At 33.2% G+C, this 20418-nt stretch overlaps 2 protein-coding genes across 5 annotated transcripts; one reads left to right on the forward strand and one right to left on the reverse strand.

Annotated features, from left to right (window-relative positions):
- The first annotated feature begins 2072 nt into the window (after nt 1-2072).
- On the forward strand, nt 2073-8133 carry LOC110646575 (glycolate oxidase 1). Of its 4 annotated transcripts, XR_009146103.1 has the most exons (13): nt 2073-2238; nt 3165-3341; nt 3567-3691; nt 4600-4646; nt 4806-4883; nt 5290-5414; nt 5633-5699; nt 5782-5844; nt 5932-6001; nt 6166-6266; nt 6797-6901; nt 7282-7673; nt 7806-8133. XR_009146103.1 is itself a non-coding variant. In XM_021800053.2 (12 exons), exons 2-12 carry the CDS (start codon nt 3202-3204, stop codon nt 7465-7467), a joined length of 1107 nt encoding a protein of 368 aa, XP_021655745.2. In that variant the 5' UTR covers nt 2073-2238; nt 3165-3201; the 3' UTR covers nt 7468-7716. The 4 variants fall into 4 exon arrangements, 3 of the variants coding, with proteins under 3 accessions (XP_021655745.2, XP_021655746.2, XP_057996934.1); XM_021800053.2 differs by lacking the exon at nt 7806-8133 and having other exon boundaries at nt 7282-7716; XM_021800054.2 differs by lacking the exons at nt 2073-2238; nt 7806-8133 and adding an exon at nt 2273-2397 and having other exon boundaries at nt 7282-7716.
- Nucleotides 8134-17070: 8937 nt separating this feature from the next.
- On the reverse strand, nt 17071-20100 carry LOC110641798 (protein TIFY 5A). Its single transcript, XM_021793636.2, has 3 exons — nt 19848-20100; nt 19588-19681; nt 17071-17504 (listed from the first exon to the last, which is right to left on the reverse strand). Exons 1-3 carry the CDS (start codon nt 19922-19924, stop codon nt 17292-17294), a joined length of 384 nt encoding a protein of 127 aa, XP_021649328.2. The 5' UTR covers nt 19925-20100; the 3' UTR covers nt 17071-17291.
- Between the last annotated feature and the right edge of the window lie 318 nt (nt 20101-20418).

Consider the following 20418-nt stretch of genomic DNA (forward strand, 5'->3'; position numbering starts at 1 on the left):
ATCCCTAATTTTCAAATATATATATATATATATATATATATATATATATATATATATATTTTTTTTTTTTTAATTCTAATCCTGGTATTGTAGACTTCGTGTATGTACTTTCATTTAGTGAAAATTCGATTGTCGCCCGATCTGTAATTTCGGGCCGAGCAGATAAGCTGTTGAAACCATTTTAGAACCGGGTTAAGATTATAATCTACCCCACCATTTTCAGACGTTCTGGACGCGTTTCAATTGTCAAATTTGGCATATGTAAACTCAAACTCTACATTACTCAAATTTTGCCTTGTACTGAGTTAAAATAAAATTTATAAAATATTCATTGATGATAAGAAAATTACGATTCCTATTGTAATAGCCTTATAATATAGTTAAGGATCGCGGGGTAAGTTTATAGAATTTTTAAAGTTAGTTTGGATAATTTTTGAAAAATATTAGTTTTGAAGTCTTATAATTAAGTTGTCTGATGTTGTGATTATTACCTGGTTTGGAGGGCCCAGGAGGGGCCATATAATAATGATAAGATATGGGTTGAGTTTAGAAGTGTTATTTGAACCGTTTTATAGGTTGGGTAAATCCTAGGTATAGGGGAGACTCTGCCGGATTTTCGGTACTACTTAGGACATCTTTGGTCTTTTCTTAGTTTGTATTGAGTCAAATGTATTAAATAATTATAATAAAATTATCAGGTGAGCTGAGACAGCCTTCCTCCTCCGCTCAGCCGCCACGGTGACTTCGGTTAAGTCTGTAAGTAAAATATTAATTTTAATTCTAATTTTGATATTATTATATGTTCAAGCATGCCCATGCATTACTTATAAATATGTATCTATGTAGTTAAACACTAGGTACATTTATATTTCATTCATAATTGTTGAAGTGCCGTGGATGTTGTCTGTGGTAAGCTGGAGCAGTGTGTGTGCGTGGCGTGCGTGTGGTATGGTATTGGATATGGACAGGACGGGTAGACACGGCTTGAGAGACACTCGCTGGGACCCGGTCCTTCGGGGTAGACACGGCTTAAGAGACACTCGTTGGGACCCCGCATTTGGTTTATTAAGCAAAAGTCCGGCTTGAGAGATACTCGCTGGCAGAGATTGGATTAAGAGGGCTGTATAGAGGATCAGCTCCCATATATGTATTGTTTGACAGTGTTGGGTGTGTGAGTGTTCCAAATTGCCTTAGTTATGATATGAAAATTATGACGATGTTGCATTTCACTCCACATGGTGCATTAGCTTTAGATAACTATAGAGATTATGGTTAAAATTGATATTTTACTCTCTGAGTAAAACGCTCACTCTTGTTCATCTATTTTTTCAGGCTACAGGAGGATTATTTGTTGTGCCTAACCTGCTCTTCTTCTTCGCAAGTCCATTAATAGTATTCAATGTATTTTGTACAATTGAGTTAAATTTTAGAGTCTGCATGTGTTAGAAGCACTTATTTTTATTTTGGGCCTGTATTATAAAAGTTATATTGGACCTATAAAATTATTAACTGTATGCATGATGGAATTGGATGAGGGAACTGAGCTCATTTTGATTATATGGAAGGTAAGCTAAGCTCCCCAATTTATTATATATATATTGTATTTACAAGTCAGGCGAGTCAAAAAATCCCCGTTAAATGGTCAATTTTATGACCGGACTTTGTCAGGTTGAATTCTTGAAATTAAGGCACAAATGGGCCTTAGAGTTGGGTTGAGGAATAATTAGGCTTACAACGAGCTGACCCAGGTCCTAGTGCCGATCCGGCTCATAGGTTGGGTCGTGACAAAAATTAAGTAATTAATTTTATTAAAATATTAGCACAAAATAGTAATATCCTCTAATAAAAAAATCCTTAAAATAAAAATTTTTCATAAAAAGGGCAAATTTTGGCATATAAAAATAGATAAAATATGGGGATGAGCTAAGAAGTGATAATCCAACAAAAATACTCTCCATACAAGTCTCAAATTTCCACAAAACAGATTTGGCTGCAAATGCCCACATTAGAAAACTAATCCTTTTAGTGCTCTCTGTGACTCATCCTTGTTGTTTGATCCCACCATTTTGTCTTTCTGCCTTATTTTTTTAATATTTCTCCATATACCATGTTTGTTTGTTTGCATTGCATCACTTGGGAGCTACAGAGTTTCCTGTCTCGCTCTCCGGCATTATATGCACTCTTTCTCATTTGCTCTTTCCATTTGCTCCCTCTCCTATTGGACAGAGTTTAGTCAAGGTCTGTTCTCTCCTCTCTCGCTTCGCTCTGGAGTCGCTTCTCTTATTCTTTTTACATATATTCTCACTTCACTGTCACCTCCTGGGATTTTCACCTTATGCTGTGTAGTTTCATTCGTGGGCTTTTACTAACATCTGGGTATCTGATAGTTTGGGTTTTGTAATCTTCATTCCTCTTGTGATTGTTTCAGTCGCATGTTATTGCTTGTTATCTATTGATGGTTTCTTGAAAGGGAAATCCCTAGAGACTCTATGATTTTTGGTTTCTGGTTTTGTTTTATTTTGCTGCTGTTTCGATTGTAGGATTTAATTGCATATAATTGTGACTTTTGTCTGTGTATGATAAAGTTTAACATAATTAATAAGCTTTTATGTTCATGAGGTATAATCCGTGAAGCCACGAGCTCAACCAGGCTGCTCTTATTTTTTGAATAGAATTCTTGTAGTAGATTTTTAATTGAAAACAATCTATGAAGCCTCCTTTCAATCAAGAAAGAGGACAAGTAGGAGAATTTTTCTCCTTGATGGAGGATTCTTGAATATTTCATTTGCTACCTTTCCCTCCTCCAAAAGTAGTGCGCAATTACAGGGGACTCTGAGTTCTGGGTGTTCGCAGTCCTTTGTGTTGCTGCAATGACACAAACAAATTTTGCTTTAGAGATGTTCTATCTTCTTGTAGGAAGCCAACTGTATTCCTACTATTCTTTTTCTTAACTTTCTTCATGGATGATTCCTTTAGTCTTCTGCTCTCAAAGGTTACTATTATGTTTTTCTTTTCATTTTGCAATACACTTGAGAGTTCATTATTCACAAATACTCTTTGAGGTGCCTTTATTATATGTTATGTGTTGATTATTTTGAGAAATCTATAAAGTGTGAAATTAAAACTATTCTAATGAGTGATAACCTCGTGTGGAACCTTTTCAGAATATTGTGGTAAGGCACAAATAATCAATTTGAAAAGATGGAGGAGATAACCAATGTTATGGAATATGAGGAAATTGCAAGGCGGAAATTGCCAAAGATGGTCTTTGACTACTATGCATCAGGTGCAGAAGACCAATGGACTCTCAAGGAGAATCGCTATGCATTCTCTCGAATTTTGTGAGCTCATTTATTCCCATTTGAAATATCGTGGAAGTTCTTTTTATTTTTTATTATATACAATAATTCATGGCCATAATTAACATTCCTGTCATGCTCTTTCTTGGAAATATTGCTTTTCTTGTCATGTATTTGCTTGGAGCACTATTTCTGCTGTCAACTGCTTTGTTATTCATTTCTTATTTCAGATTTAATATTAATTTTCTTTTTTTTACATTAAAATAGGTTTCGACCCCGCATTCTTATTGATGTGAGCAAGATAGACACGACTACAAGTGTCTTGGGCTTCAAGATTTCAATGCCTATCATGATTGCTCCAACAGCCATGCAGAAAATGGCTCACCCAGAAGGTAAATACCCCTGTCTTGTTCACATGAACATGACTGAATTTTCTCTTCAGGGTGAGAACTAAGAAGATAAAGATATGTGTATATAAATGCATACTTATGACCTTATTTCATGTGTACTTGAACTTGGGTGTCTACACACATATTTGCACTTACAGGACGTGAGCATGATTGAATATGCTTATATATATAATTCAATAGTTGTGCATAGAGAGATTTTGTACTCTTTTGCAGGTGAGGTCACAATTCACAAAGCTCCATGTCACATGCTGCGGAAGATCTCCTTTCTGAAGCTTACATTTGCATTTTCTCAATTTCTTTAATAAGAGATTCTTGAAAGGACAGTTCTTGTCATCTATATTCACCATTTCTCTTTTATTTTTACTTTTTTTTCCTAATCAAAATTTCAATTACCAATCACCACAATCCTTGAACAAGATTCCATTCTTCATGGAAGTTAATATTTGTGAAGTTAAATGGCATGCCGTGGGTCACAATTATTAAAACATCAAAGGAAAGTGGAGCTAATGTAAGTATCATATGCTCCATATTAGCTGCCCTAGGTAATTCTACTGCTCAGCGGAAGTCAATTATCCTTGCTAGTAGGTTCCCATTCCTTCTGATGGCTTTTGGAATAATTATTAAGCAACTAGAAATAAAAGGAAAATCCTTTAGTAATTTTACATGAATGCTACCTTTTGATGTATTGACAACCCATATGTATTACAGCTCTTATACTGGCATTTTCAAGGATACATTAAAATACTCTTACAACAACTGATCATTTAAATGTCATGTTGTTGCTCTGTTGAAAGCCAATTTCTTTGAGTAATGCTCCCTTCCTTCTTTCTGCTGTTATAATGGAGAGGGATAAAGAGTTACTTCTAACCAGATATTATATTCCAATGCAGGAGAGTATGCAACAGCGAGGGCAGCTTCAGCAGCTGGAACAATTATGGTTCGATTTTTTACTTGATCTTATGTAAATTTGAAACTGTATCTTAAAAGAATAGGAGTTTGTTTATAATATTGCCTTTCATTAGCAAACTAGAGGAGCCTGCTTGGTTTAGGTTTATAAATGTAATTGCACTAAACATTTTACTCTGCCTTGTCTTAGACACTATCTTCATGGGCTACTTCCAGTGTAGAGGAGGTTGCATCAACAGGGCCTGGCATTCGATTTTTCCAGCTTTATGTGAGTTCAAATCATTTTCCTGTTTCTTGTCTGTTGCTGTTGTTATTTTTCATCTTGAGCATTAATTATTTGTTTCACTAAGATTATATGCAGAGTTATGTTATTCAATTATATTTTATTTAGCATATCATAATTATTTGCAGTCCATAACATAGCCAGGGACCTTCACGAAAATGTTCCCTATATTTTGTTATAAATTAATTGTTTTGCTTATGAATTTTCTGGAGATACAGTAATAGAGAAAAGCACTATTCTTTCCCCCTCAGTGCATTGTATGCATTTTGGGGTCTTGCTGACTTTTAGGAAGTCCTAAATTTGCGATTTTTTAAGGGTCCAAATAGTTTGTAATTGATTTTTATCCGTAAGAGTTCTCCTCAATCATTTCCCTTTTTCCCTCATCATTTAGATGTGCAAAGACAGGAATGTGGTTGCTCAGCTTGTGAGAAGAGCTGAGAGGGCTGGATTCAAGGCCATTGCCCTTACTGTGGATACTCCAAGACTTGGCCGGAGAGAAGCTGATATCAAGAATAGGTGAACATGAATTTAAATATATTTAAAAACATGAAAGAAAATAAATGAATTTTACAGAAGTTTCATGCTAGGTAATAGAATGGATCAAGATCAACTTTGGTCTTGTATATTAATTTGTTTCCAACAAAATTTTGTTGACCATAAGAAGGGGGAAAGCAACTAAATTTAGTTTGCTATTTTATAGAAAGTGTGTGATTCTTGAATGTGTTTCATTGCAGATTCACTTTGCCACCATTTTTGACTTTGAAGAACTTTGAGGGGTTGGATCTTGGCAAAATGGATAAGGTATGGCTGACTAATTTCAGGATGCTACAATTACACGTGTATTGTTTAGATGTTCTTGATTGTGGCTAGATTGGCTTTGCAGGCTGATGACTCTGGACTTGCTTCGTATGTTGCTGGCCAAATTGACCGAACACTTAGCTGGAAGGTAAGATAATTTTAATTGATTTTTACTGTGCTTGAACTGTGACACAGACTTTATCTTTTGGTAAACTTCTCTCGGCCATTTGGACAGGATGTGAAGTGGCTTCAGACAATCACATCATTGCCGATCCTGGTGAAGGGTGTGCTGACTGCAGAGGATGGTAAGACTACTAACTACGTTAGTCTTCCCCCACCCACTGGAAGATAAAAAACAATAAATAAAAAATGAGTAACAGATTTGTCTTCCATCTGATTCTGTTTATGGCCTCCTACCATTCCTCTGATGCACCTCCTAATTTTTCCTCTCTTTTTGCTATTGATGCAGCAAGGCTAGCCATACAGAATGGAGCTGCAGGAATTATTGTATCCAATCATGGAGCTCGCCAGCTTGATTATGTTCCTGCAACTATTATGGCATTGGAAGAGGTACAAGTGCTGTTGCTAGTAAAATTAATGTATCCCAATTGCACTTTTAACAAGTTTAAGCACATTCGCCAATTTTGAAGATTCTTCATCTTTACAGGTTTTTTTTTTCATGAAATAATTACTCATTATTTTACCTTTTTCTCCTTCAAATGTATTAATGATGTGCTAAGCCTTTGTACCTCTTCAAACCATATTGAAATAACCACCTCTTTCCAATTTGCAATTATGTCTGTGTTGACATGAGCTCATGCTTCTCATCCTCCAACTTCTCTTCTTTTTCCTTTTTGGTGGCAGTGGGATGTGTGTATAGTCCAGTGGTTGACCTTCAAAACTGGGATATCGTCCTGTCTACCCTCACCTCTTATGATTTCCTTTCTCTTTGTTACCACTTACCAAATATTATGGGATTCAAATAATTCTTTCTGTGTTGAGTACCCCTTTATCTCTGCTTCTAGTGAAACTGCAATTTTTCATATTTATAAGTTGTAATAATCTGATTTAATGAATTTAATGATGCGTGCAACTTTCAGGTCGTCAAAGCTGCACAAGGCCGTGTTCCTGTTTTTCTTGATGGTGGAGTTCGCCGTGGGACAGATGTTTTCAAGGCATTGGCACTAGGAGCATCTGGAATATTTGTAAGTTTATAGTTACTGTGATGACCAATATGGCACATTTCAGAAGCAATGACTGAAGAATCCTGTATACAGAAAATAAAAAGAAACAATTAATATTCCTATCTTTTTTTTTTATTTAATCCCTGGGAATAATTGCATAAAAGTAATATGCAAGTTCACCAGTAGGAACACTTTTGGTGAAATAGGTTAAATTAGTGCTCTTTTAACTTCCTCCAGGTAGATGATGATCTTGTTCCTGGAATCCTCTTCAGCAGTTTTCTCATAGTTGTTCCATAAACCAACTTGGAAGTAGGAACGAAAGTTAAACTTTTGAACCTAATATCAGGATGTTTATTGCTTTGAATATAACTAGCCTTTTCGATGCATTCTCTCAATTTCAGATTGGAAGGCCTGTGGTATTCTCATTGGCTGCTGAAGGTGAAGCTGGTATTAGGAAAGTACTTCAGATGCTTCGTGATGAGTTCGAGCTAACAATGGCATTAAATGGCTGCCGCTCATTAAGGGAGATTACCCGTAACCACATTGTGACTGACTGGGACCTTCCTCGCCCAGTTGCCAGGTTATAAGGTGGCATCACTTCCAACCGCACGTTGAAATTGAGAAATGAAAAGCTCGGAGAGCCTGTCTCACATATATAATACTTAGAAGAATTTGAACCTTTGCAATGACAATCAATAGTATATCTATGAATGGCCACTGCATTTCTTGTATATTCTTTTTTCCAAATCAAGGCATACTCTTGCCAATCATGGATAATCCTTGGGAATCACTGGTCAGTATTGAACTTTTAGTAATTGAGTTTAATTTTCACTTGACTTTTTGCTTGATGTGTTGTGAATGCTAAAAAAAATTAAAAAAAAGTAAAAAAAAGAACATACTGAAACAGTCTTTCCTTTCTGTCAAGATTTCATTGTGCATAAACCAGCCAAGAATCACCCATCCTTGGCTCAAATGCGGTGTGAATTTTGTATGACTGCTCTCACTTCCTTCACTATGGAGTTGCAGATGTAGCTAAATGCATATTTGGAGATCGTGTGATTGAGATGGACCAAGGAGACAATATTGAGACAGGTAGAGGTTTCATCATCTGTGATGGTAGGCGAAGAATGCAGCTGGTTGTGTTGGTTGGCCTTTTATTTAACAAAAAAAATATATCAAAAAAATTATTAGAGAAAAACAAAAGCTTTCCGCATCGTTCATGAAATACAGGCGCACCTTTATATATATATATAAGTAACAAAAAGCCCAACCCGAATCACATTTAGCCATTCGGACCGACCCGGAAAAGCCCACATGATATTGCTGCGTAACAATCATTTCATTTTTGTCTTTTAATTCTAATACGCATGCTTCACGCCTAAATTTTATTTTAAAAAAATTTTGAAATCTGATCCAGATCGTCTGTAAATGTTGTATGGACAGAGAAGAGGAATGAGAGATTCTCCAACCTGAGCATCTTCAGGTAAAGTGGATATTTCTACAAGATTATCAATTCTGGAGAATAGTGTTCTTCGAAGTGGTGAAGAGAAAGAAAGAGAAGAGGTGAGGTTAACAATCTCAGAGGGAGAAGGGGTTTGGAGATGAATTTCATAAACAGGGTTAGGTGTTTGGCAAGCCATATTGGGTAGTGAAAACTATCAAATCTTTAACCAGATCTATCAAATCTCTCATTTCATCTAGAAGATCCTTGTCAAAAGAATATGTTCAGGCCTTCAGAATGGATCAATGCTCTCTCTAGAGTTCATCTGCTGAACAATATGTGACTTTAGAAATCCCTCCTCAACTCATTCCTAGATGGAGACAAGAAGGGTTTTCTCATCTTCACTTTGGAGCTGTTCGACTTATCCTCAGTCTACATGGGAGACGAGGGCTTCTAGTTACAGCCAGAGTGTCTCTCCTTGATACACGGTTCTTACAGTATGAACATGCGGTTATAGGAACCTGCCTCACCACCTTGCATGCTGGGAGTGTGGTGTTGACATTCTTCCCAAACTATAATCTCTCGCTAAGAGATCCACATCTTAGCACTGCCCTTAAAGTTCAGGTTCAACTCACTGGCGCCGCTCAGGTGACCTCTTCGGTGATGGCCACCTTACACCATCAAATTATCTACAGATTGCAGGATCATGCTGTAGATCTCTCACAGCCATCTATCTCCAATGATGCTCTGCTTGTATTGGCTGATACTGAGACCACCCCAATAATTGTTCAGATACCTAGGCAACTGCCTAGAAATGAGCTTGAACAGCTCATCCCAAAGGATTGATTAACCAATTACGAAAGGCTTCATTCAACCTCTCAGCCAATCCAGATCACAGAATCTTCCTTCAGACGGAATCCTGATGGAACACTACAAACTTCCTTCCAGCCACCACGGCATTCTACAGGATCCTTGCCTGTATTCCAGACCATGATGGTCCAGCCATTAGAAAAGGAACAAGACAACTACCCCGTTGGAGCAGTAACACCAGACAATCATTATATCTATCCTCAGAAAATAGATGGTCACTGCCCTTGGGATCTCCCAGGTTCTGGAGCATGCGACGAAGATTGTGACTGTCGTGACAATTACTGGGAAAATGAGTATGACCATCCTCTGTCTGACAAAAATTGGAGGAAGCTCACCAAACAAACAAGAAGAGCCTCTTGCAAGCCACAACAAGTTCTCAGAAGAGACTATTCAAATAGTAGCCCATGGATTGGTATCCATGAAGAAACCAAGCAGAAGAAGCCTCTTCCCATCTATGAGCTTACCCTTGAGATCATCAGAAAGGAAGGAAAGAAACTACCCCCTCTTAAACCAGTTTCTTCCCCTCCTCCTGCACTTCCTCTGGTACAACCCTGTATGATGTTCTCACCTACCTCTTATGAAGCAGATTTTTCTCCATTAGCACAACAGACCAACCAGCAGACTAAAATCTCCACCAGACCTTTCATTCACTCAACTAAGGTTGATAGTGAAGGTCAGACAACCCCGATCACTCAAGCTGAAGAAGTTTTAAACTGGCAAACCAAGAATGCTGTTGTCCAGAATAAGGCACTATAGCGTATTGATTCCAAGATTGACCAGGTCCTCACCAGGACTCAGCATGTTGATCAAAAGATTGACTCCTTCACTGCTTTTGCCCAAAATATGTATAAGGACTTACAAAGCAGAATTATCCAGCTTGATAGAGATCTGAAGGCTTTGATCCAACAACGGAGATTTGGTGTGGAATTCAACCAAAAGGAACAGGAGATAAGAAGGCTGAAAAAACAGTTGGCCCAAGTTGAGGCAGACTTGCATAAGCCCACAGAAGCTCCGGTCTCTTACAGCCCATTCGGCCCTTTCTCTGCTCAAACAACTCCTAATCCTTTTCTGCCTACTCCTGAACCTACTTACTCCCCTTTTGGACCTTTTAACTATTCATATGAACCACCTCCAACATATCACCCGTCTCCTTTGTTCAAACCTACTCCAACACCTGCCAGATATGGGCAAAAGAGTCCATCTTCCTCAGAAGAATCCCATCCTCCAAAAAGGAAGATTGATAAAGGGAAGGACAAAATGTATCCTGATCCTCCTCCTCAGCATATGGTGTCCATACCCTCTGAGCCAGAACCAGAAGAAGATTCTTCTAATGACTCGTCTGATGATAGTGAGGACGGACGAATGGATATCACGACACTGCTCATGGCTGATCCTCAGCCAACAGCCTCCCAAACAGGTCCTTCACCAACCACAGATTCTACCAGTGGCACTACAGGCCCTACAGGGCCTCCTCAAGACCCCCATGTTGAAATCTCTGATGATGAACCAATTCTAGATTTTGGACTACCAGGCGCTCCACAACAGCCCAGGCCCAGTTCATGCCCATGGTTCACCTTAGATGATGTTCCCCCATCAAGGTGGAGAGATCGCCTTGCAGAATTCAAAGCTTGGCTTGATGTTCAAATGCTTCGGGAAGGTGCTGACTCCCACACTATACTCAGAGAATTCATCTCTCAAACTGTTGGCACATTGCAAGATTGGTTTTCCTCCATTGGAGAATATCAGAAGGCCCAATTTTGCCACCTGACTCCCTTACAAGCAATCAACGCTCTCTTTGCTGAGTTTCTCGGAGATACATCTTTATACAGCAAGCAGTTAAGACAAGAGTTTTTTGATATGCGCTGCTATTCTTTAAAAAGATCAGACATTGAGAAACACTACCAGCGCATGACTCAACGCTATTATCTGCTTAATGGTTATAATGATGTCAACCTCAGGCATACCTACATTGCCTCATTACCGGAAGCATTACAACCAGAACTCCACAGAAGTATTGCTGCTACTAGAAGAGCAATGAATGCTATCACTATAGGGGAAATTCATCAAATGACTCTGGCCTGTCTTGACAAAATGTGTGAACAACAGAAGTTGTTCAAAGATATCATTGACAACAGCAAAGCTTTGAAGAATGTATGCCAGAAGTCTCACCTTGCCATTAAATGCAAGGAAAAGAACTGTGAATGCAAACCAAAGAAGAAAGCACATCACAAAAAGCATCCCTCTGGATTCAAACCCCCTTTCAAGCAAAAGAAAGGAAGAAAGTCAGTAAGATACTTTCAAAAGAAAAGAACGGGTACGAAGAAATCTGACAGATGCTATATCTGTGGCAACCGAGGTCACTATGCCAAGAACTGCCCTAAGAACCCCAATAAGGCAGTTAAGCTATTACAACACATACAACAGGCTTCTCACATCTCCCTGGAGCATGATGATGTCGAATCCTTGTTCTCTAAACAGGATGAGCCCGATGGAGATACAGTCTTTGCCCTTGGAGTAGACACTGGAACAGAAGAAGATTACTCAATCACTTCAGAAGAATCCAGTTCAGATACTGAAGCCCATTACCCGTCTTACCTGGCCCAACATATCCAATCTTCCCAATCCACTTATGGCCTAGACACTATTCCAATTCCTTTAGTCCCGATTCATATTCTTCCCAGTAAGTATGAACGGCCCATTAGTGTCATTGGCTTCCTGGATACCGGGGCTCACAAAAGCATGATGAACCCAGCCATCTTACCTCGAATCTGGGTCCTCATGAAGAATACTTTAAGGCTGCAGATAGAAATATTTTCAAAACTAGCCTTATCACTAAGCACCCAATTGGAATCCAGTTCTTCCCCACTTGTATCCTTTGGACTAAGGTCATCGGGTCGGATCTTCCTGACAAGGATTTGCTGATAGGCTTTGACTTGTATCAACAGGCGAAGCATTTAAAGATCCTCCCCACAGGATTGAAATATAAGAGGAATTTTCAGCCATTTACTTATGTCCCAAGGTTATATTCTCTGGCTGATGCCTCAGCTGAATTCCAAGAGCACAAGGAGCTCCTCTTAAGGTCCTGTGCTGAATCCCATGCACATTTTTACCATCACCACCCCCTATGGAAAAACCCAGAATTCTTTGTCAGTCTTCCATTCAAACTCAATGAAGATATCAATCCGACAAAGGCATCACACCCGGGAATGAATCCTACAGACTTGGCTCTAGCCCAAGAAAAGTGCAGACAGCTTCTCCAACAAGGCCTCATAGAACCCACTTCCTCCCAATGGGCCTGCCAGGCCATTTATGTTGAAAAAAGATCGGAACTACTAAGAGGGAAGAAAAGGCTTGTCATAGATTATAAGCCTCTGAATCATTTCCTCCAAGATGACAAGTTCCCATTACCAAAGCCTGAAGCCTTGTTCACTCAACTACACGAAGCCTATATTTTCTCCAAGTTTGACCTTAAAGCCGGTTTTTGGCAATTGGGTATTAACCCCTCTGATAGGCCCAAGACTGCTTTCTGCATTCCTACGGCCCAATACCAATGGACAGTCCTTCCATTCGGCCTTAAGACGGCCCCATCAGTTTTCTAAAAGGCCATGACAAGGATATTCGAGCCCATACTACATAGTGCTCTTATTTATATAGACGATATCCTTCTCTTCTCCAAAGATGTTACGACCCATAGGACACTCCTCTCCACATTCCAACAATTGGTGGAATCTTATGGAATTATGCTATCAGAAAAGAAGAGCTCACTGGCCCAAACTGACATCGACTTCCTTGGAATGAGATTCAAGAATGGAAAATACCAACCGGGACCTCACATTGCAGAAGAATTACTGAAGTTTCCTGATAAGGACTTGACAGTAAAACAAATACAACAGTTCCTTGGTATTATCAATTACATCAGGAAGTTTATCCCTCATGTGGCCGCCCACACTTGCCAGTTGTCAAAGATGCTTAAAAAGGATTCCCCACCATGGAGGGAAGAATAGACATGTGCAATCAAAAAATTAAAAGAAGTGGCTTTAAACCCGCCACCACTAAAGATTCCCAGCATTGGACACCGCATCCTTTAAACTGATGCCATGTGAATTGTACATCACTTGGTCCCATCCGGTCTCTCACTGATGAGCCCATTGACTGGACCCATCCCATGTGGCAAGATTCCCAGGATCCAATGGACATAGAGTCACGGGATGCCATTCAGAGTGCTGACCCACCATCTCCTGTACACCGACAGTGGCCAAAGGACTTTTTTGGAATCGACTCTGATGACTCTGACTTTGACACCCTTAATCTGTCTACCACTCCATGATAAAAGTTAAAGTTTGACAGTCAATAATGTAATAATGTATCTGTCTTTATTTTGCTTTTCTTTATGTTGCTTTAAGAGTGTCGGTAGCCAGTTTCTAACCGGTTGCCTGTAATGTTAAGAGCCTCCTCGCCTATATAAGGAGTTGCTCTCTTCAGTTGTAATCAGACTCAGTTTTCTTTTCAATAATATTATCTGAAGTTCTCTTCTATGGCTTTCTAAACTTTTCTCCTTCTCTCCGAAAACCTTTGAATATGTATCATACTCTTATAATCAGAGATACGTATGCTCTACACTTGCCTCTTCAAGAGGATCCTGTATATCATAAATATCTTTGTTTTGACATTAAGGTGCGACGGTCCCATTATCACTCGTATAATGAACAAAAGGGCACAGCCAGAGAGTACCTATGGAGAGGGAAGAGAAAACATTATTAGATATTATATAATAATAGCAGTTTCATTTCACTTATGTACTAAATAGATTTATATTTAATAAGTATAGAAGTAAAAGTAAAAAATAATAAAAAAATATCATATGATTTCATGTTTTTAAACTTATAAGCTTGTGATTTAATTTTTAATAAAAATATTATTTTTAACTTTATTTTATCATCATTTTAAAAATAAATACTTTAGTTATGCTACGCAGCTTTTCAATTATAATGAAATAATAAGAAATATTAAAAATAAATTAACAAAATTAATAATGTTAATAAAAATATAGTTTTTATTTATGATACACTTCAAGTCAGCAGAAATTAACAATATTAAAACTTATATTTTAAAGTATTAATAAAAAATTCTTTTTAGTCAAAAGTATGGAAAGAATTTATATATTCGACCTAAATTGAATAATTCTTCAGCTTCATCAATGCTTTGCTTCATGCGTCAAATATTTTTCTACACATTCATACTTGGTATGAGGAAATAAAAATAAATAATTAATTAATATTTTTCAAATCAAATATAAGGTGAACGAAAAATAATATATAAAATAATTTTAATTTATCTGCTTCAATTGAAATCTAAATTTAAAATTTTATAATTTTATCTGCTTCAATTGTAAAGCCTCGAGCCACACTAGCTAGCTGTTTTGTACTTTGAAATCTCAAAAGATTCATTCAATTTAATTCCATTTGATTAATATTTTTTAGTAAATTTGATTTTTAATTTGATTATTTTCATTAAAAATTTGGAAAAAAATAAATTGATCAATTTTTTTCAATTTATAAGCATTTTTTATTATTTTATGGACTTCTATGAAATACAATATATAATTTATGAAATTTATAATAAGATAAAAAAATAAATATATAAAAATTAAAAAGTTTCAATAAAATAATCCAAATTAATAAATTAAATTGAATTAAATTAAAAATTTTCAATTCAATTCTTATTTTAATTCAATTAATGACTAATATTATTATTTATTTAATTTTTAATTAATAATTTCAGTTTGAAACGAAGTAACCAAGTACATTCATCACATCTTTTAAAACTTAAAATGGATTGTTCATAAATTATATTCAATGGTGGATGTGGTTGAGAAAAAAGGGTCAATAATTGATCCTTTATATATATATATATATATATATATATATATATATATATATATATATATATATATATATTATACATATTTATGTATATCGATCATTATAAATTTAATTATTAAATCTTTATTTTTTTTATAAATTTTAAAATTAATTAAGACAAAAAATATGATATAATTAAAATTTTATATATTTTTAAAATTTTACTATAACTTTTCAAGAATTAATATTAAAAGATAAATTAGCATGCAACGATTTGATAAATTAATAAATGATTTTTTTATTATTTATATTGAGATATACGTTTTGGATAATATTAATAATAATATAATATTTTTACGGATGATTAGATTAGTTGAGTTTAATTATAAAATATATTTTTATTTTTTATTTTTTTTAAATTATTTTTATTTATAATTATTTATTATTTTAAGAAAATTAAGAAAAATTAATTTTTTTAATTTTATTAAATAAAAAATATTTTATTATAATTTAAGTAATTTAATTATTTTTTAATTATTATAGCAATAATTTTAAACAATATTAGCATGTTTCACATTGGGAAATTCCCCAGTCTGCATTAACGGTAGTGTGGATATCTTAAGATAAGAATTATTATTAATATGTTTCGGTGGAGCTGCATTAAATCATATTTAAGGGGTGTTTGGTTTATTTGTTGGGTGCAGTTGATAGCTGATAGATACCCAAACAGGTAAATTGTAGTGTTTGGTAAGCTAAAAAAAATAGAGCTGATAGCTGATGGGCAACTGATATGATACCCATCATCTGCAGTTTGTATCAGCTCTATTTTTAGAGCTGTTTCAGATCAGCTGATAGCTGATCTGATTTTATTTTTTATTTTGACCATATTATCCTTTTTTATTTAACTTAAAAATTAATATTATTAATATTTTTATTTTTTTATTTGTAATTTTAATATTTTAATTAACGTATTTCAACTTTATTAAAATATTTTTTATTAATAACATAAAATATAAAATATTTATTTATATCCAAAAACTTAAAATTAATTATAAATTTTTCTATTTTATTATTTTATCTATATTTTTAAAATTATTTAATTATCTTAAAAAAATAATTATTTTCTTATTTCAATAATAAAATAAATGATATAATATAAAAGATTAATAATTATATATTTATTTAAATAATATAATATATTAATTTAATAATTATATATTTAATTTAATAATAAAATAAATAATATAATGTAATAAATTTATAATTTTATATTTATTTAAATAATAAAATAAATTATATGATATATACCCTTATTAGTCATTTCACATATTAACAAAGAATACTAAATATAATTTTACCAAACACTTAATATAAAAAAATCACTATCATCGCTATCGATTATCACTATCAATGATATAACTATCACTATTATCAGTTGTATTCAACAGTTAATCCAAACAGCCCCTTAGTGTTTGTTTGATATTATATTTAAAGAATAAAAATTATTTTTTTAAATAAAAATATTATTTAAATATTATAAAAAATAATTTATAAAAATTATTTTATTATTTTTATAATTTAAATTTATTAAATTTAATTTTAAATTACTTTTTAACATTCTCTGATTCATATAAAAAAATAATTTTTTTAATACTCCGTCCTGCACGACACTGATTTTATTTTACTTGTTTTCATCATTTCTCCAAAGCCACAGCAAACATTTTCTTCCTTTGCTTAAATTTCATGTGGCAGTTCGCATCATTTCTGCTCATTTATTTTTGTTAATTAATTTAATTTAAATTTAAAATTCAAATAATATCAAATTCATTTTATTTTACGTGAAAACTAATAGAATTTAAATTAACGTAATGACCTAATTTCATCCATTTATATATTCAATTAATTTAAATTTTGATTTTAAAAATAAAGAAATAAAATTATTCTTTAAAAAATTAATATTTAATTTAAAATAATTTATGATTTATGAATTGATATAAAATATTTTATGCACAATGATATAATAAACAACTCAAATATTTTATGTATAATTCTAAGGAACACTAATTAAGCCACACTGCTCATTATTTACAAGCCTCATAGCATACAACCATTCATCAGAAGGGTTTCCTTAATTAACATGAATTGATCGATCCCTATGCTAAGAAATTTTTCTTTCTCGGTAATATATATGATTATGAAAAGCCCATGCATGTTAATTAAGGTTAATAAATATAATTAATTAATGATTGTAAGGAGAAGTTGTTTGGACCCTATGCTTCCTCTTCTGGAGGAAGCGTTGGATTGATCTCTTCATGGAAAGACCAGCTGCTGTAGGGCTACACACCTGAGATGGCAGAGTTGGAGAAGCTATTTCTGACCCCGTTGGGGTTCCCATTGGGCTTCTCATTTTTTCTTCCATTTCTCCTCTTGCTAGCAATAGAATTGCTCTAGCCTGTAATACAAACAACAATAATTAATTTTGTTACTTTAATTAAATGATTCTTTTTGGCCTCGAATTCATATCTTGCTTGTTATGAGATTTATTATCCTTATTATATAATCCAGTTATATAGTTCAATAATTATCATTAAAATCATTTAAGTTTCTAATTAGGTATTATGCAACTTTAATTTTTGTGTCGTATAAAAATTAAAACTATATTAAACTTATTTTAATTCAGTTTAATTCTATTCGAGCTTTGATTTTTAAAATAATTTAATATAATTGCTATTACAAAAATTGTACAGGAATTCAAGTTAATTGCTAATCCCTCTTCCTATTTAAAGTGATATTTTATTTTTTTATCTTATTTTATTTACCTTCCAAAAAATTCAAAAAATATTAATTTTTTTAATTTTATCCTTATTTATTATTATCCGAATGTATTTACTTCTTTCTTATTATATTTCTCTATTTTAATTAATTACAAGAATACTTGAGTTAATTATTAATTTTTTTTATATCTGAAAATATAAATAATTAAAGTATAATATTAAGTTTTATTAATTAATAATTATATATATATATTAAAATTTTAATTATATATAAATATTTATATAATTAAGTTAATATATTTATATAATCAAATTGATTTCAGTGATTTCAATTTAATTATTAGTGGAGAAATAAAATTAAAGAAAAAACAAAATGCACACTAATTTTTAATGTGCAATTAATTAATTAATTATTATTATTATTAAATTAATTTAAATCTTATATATATATATATAAAAAGAACATTAATATATGATGGACTACAGAGACGAGGTGAAACACGCGCATTGCATTCAATTTCTGAAAAGTTCCATCCACTTACAGTGTCCTTCACCGATAAACAGGCAAACAATCTTGCTGGCGTGGGTCCCACCATTCTTATTTTAACAAGTTTAAGCACATTCACCAATTTTGAAGATTCTTATTTTAATAATAAAATAGTATTTTTAAATATTAAAATTATTTATTATTTGAAATTAAAATATTTTAATAAAAATTAAAAAACATGATGAGAAAAATTATTTAATAATAAATAATTATTTTCATATTTTATTATTAAGAAAAAGAAAATGATATTTTAATTTTTTTCTAAAATATAATTTATTTTACTTTAATTAAAAAGTTTTTTTTTTCCTAAACTTAATTTTGAATTCATTTAGAGCTTTATTTTATTATTTTGTTTCTATATAATTATAGAACATATAAGTCATTAATTCTATACTATACATTATAAGTAGGAAATGAGCATATGTATTTAAGAGTCGTCTATGGATGAATATCAAACAAATTTTTTGTTGGGTAAAATAAAATTATTAATAAGTTTGTTGATGAGCAAAGCGTTTTCTAATCTATAAATCTATAATTTCAGATCCTTACATTGAATTTGAAACCAGCGAAGGCATCAAATCTAAACATTGAGGAATTTGCCTACTTTCATATATGCAGGTATAAGTAGGGATAGTAAAGGATTGAGTTTTTGTGAGTATTTAATTCAACTAAACTCTAACAAGACATGTTTGGATAATATATAATTGAGTTTGGGACGGGTTCGAGTTTAAAATTTAATACTTGTGACAAGTTTGAATTGAATTCAGATTTTACATATTGGATATTCATTACTCGAATTAGTTTATATAAATATTTAATTAAATATAAAATATATGTTTTCTATAATAATATTTATAAATTTTTATATATTTTATTTTATATAAAATAAAATTAAAATATTTTATGAAATTATTAAAAATTTAAAATATAAATTATTAGTAAAAATATTTTTTTTATAGATTATTAATTAAAATTTATAAAATTAAAAGGGTTCTACTATTTACCGAATAATAATAATCAAATTTAGAACAGGTTGGAATAATTGAGAATAAATTTTAATCGAGTTTGGGACGAATTTGAGTTTTGAGAATATTAATCGAGTTTATATTCAAGTATGATGATTTTCGAGTGTATCCTACTCGTTGCTATACTATGTATGAGATCCAATTCCAAACCCATAAAAGAGAAAGAATAAGAGAGTAGCAGACACTTACTTGAAGCTCTGTAACATTACATACGCAGACGTTACCATTGTAGAAAATAGTCAGCTGTTGCCTTTGATCATCACTGCTACTCTCCTTTTCCTCCCTTCAAAACATCATCATCATCATCAAAATCCATCAGAATTAAAGATAGTTAGTTCGCTATTAGTTAAACCATAATAATTTATCGACTCAAAACATCACATATACATTCACTTTTTAAACACGTTAAAGCTACACCTATCAAGAGAGAAATTAAGAGAACTTATTACAATATTGGTTGGTGGTGGAGGTGGTCGGGATTGAAGTTGGGAACGAGGCGGAGTTCAAGGTTGCAGTTTCGTCTCATGTTTTTGTTTGATATAATATCAAGAAAATAATGAAATCAAGAATTGCTACAAGAAAACCCAGAGAGAAGAAGAAGAAGAAGAAGAAGAAGAAGAAGAAGAAGAAGAGATATGAGGGAGGAATATGGATACGGATAATTAAGCATATAGAAAGAAGGGTTTATAAATAAAAGAGGGTATGAATATAAAATGGGACCATGAGAGCAACGTAATAAGATAGTGTAGAGTAATAATGATGCGGTGGGCTCAAAGAATAGTTTCTTTTTTGACAAGTATAAAAGAAGATTAAATTAAACACGTAACGTACATAAACAGAGCAAAAACTATTGGCCGATAAGAAGGAAAATGTTAATTTTATTTTACACGTGAAACATACCGTTCTTTTCTTCTTCTTCTTCTTCCAGCTTAACTTAGGCTTGTTTGCTCCAGAATACTTTACTTTACTTTCTGGTATGTCTATTTTTAAAAAATTACACTTATAAAAATTTACTTTTTG

This window comes from Hevea brasiliensis, chromosome 18 (genome assembly GCF_030052815.1).
Source record: "Hevea brasiliensis isolate MT/VB/25A 57/8 chromosome 18, ASM3005281v1, whole genome shotgun sequence".
Lineage (NCBI taxonomy): Eukaryota > Viridiplantae > Streptophyta > Magnoliopsida > Malpighiales > Euphorbiaceae > Hevea > Hevea brasiliensis.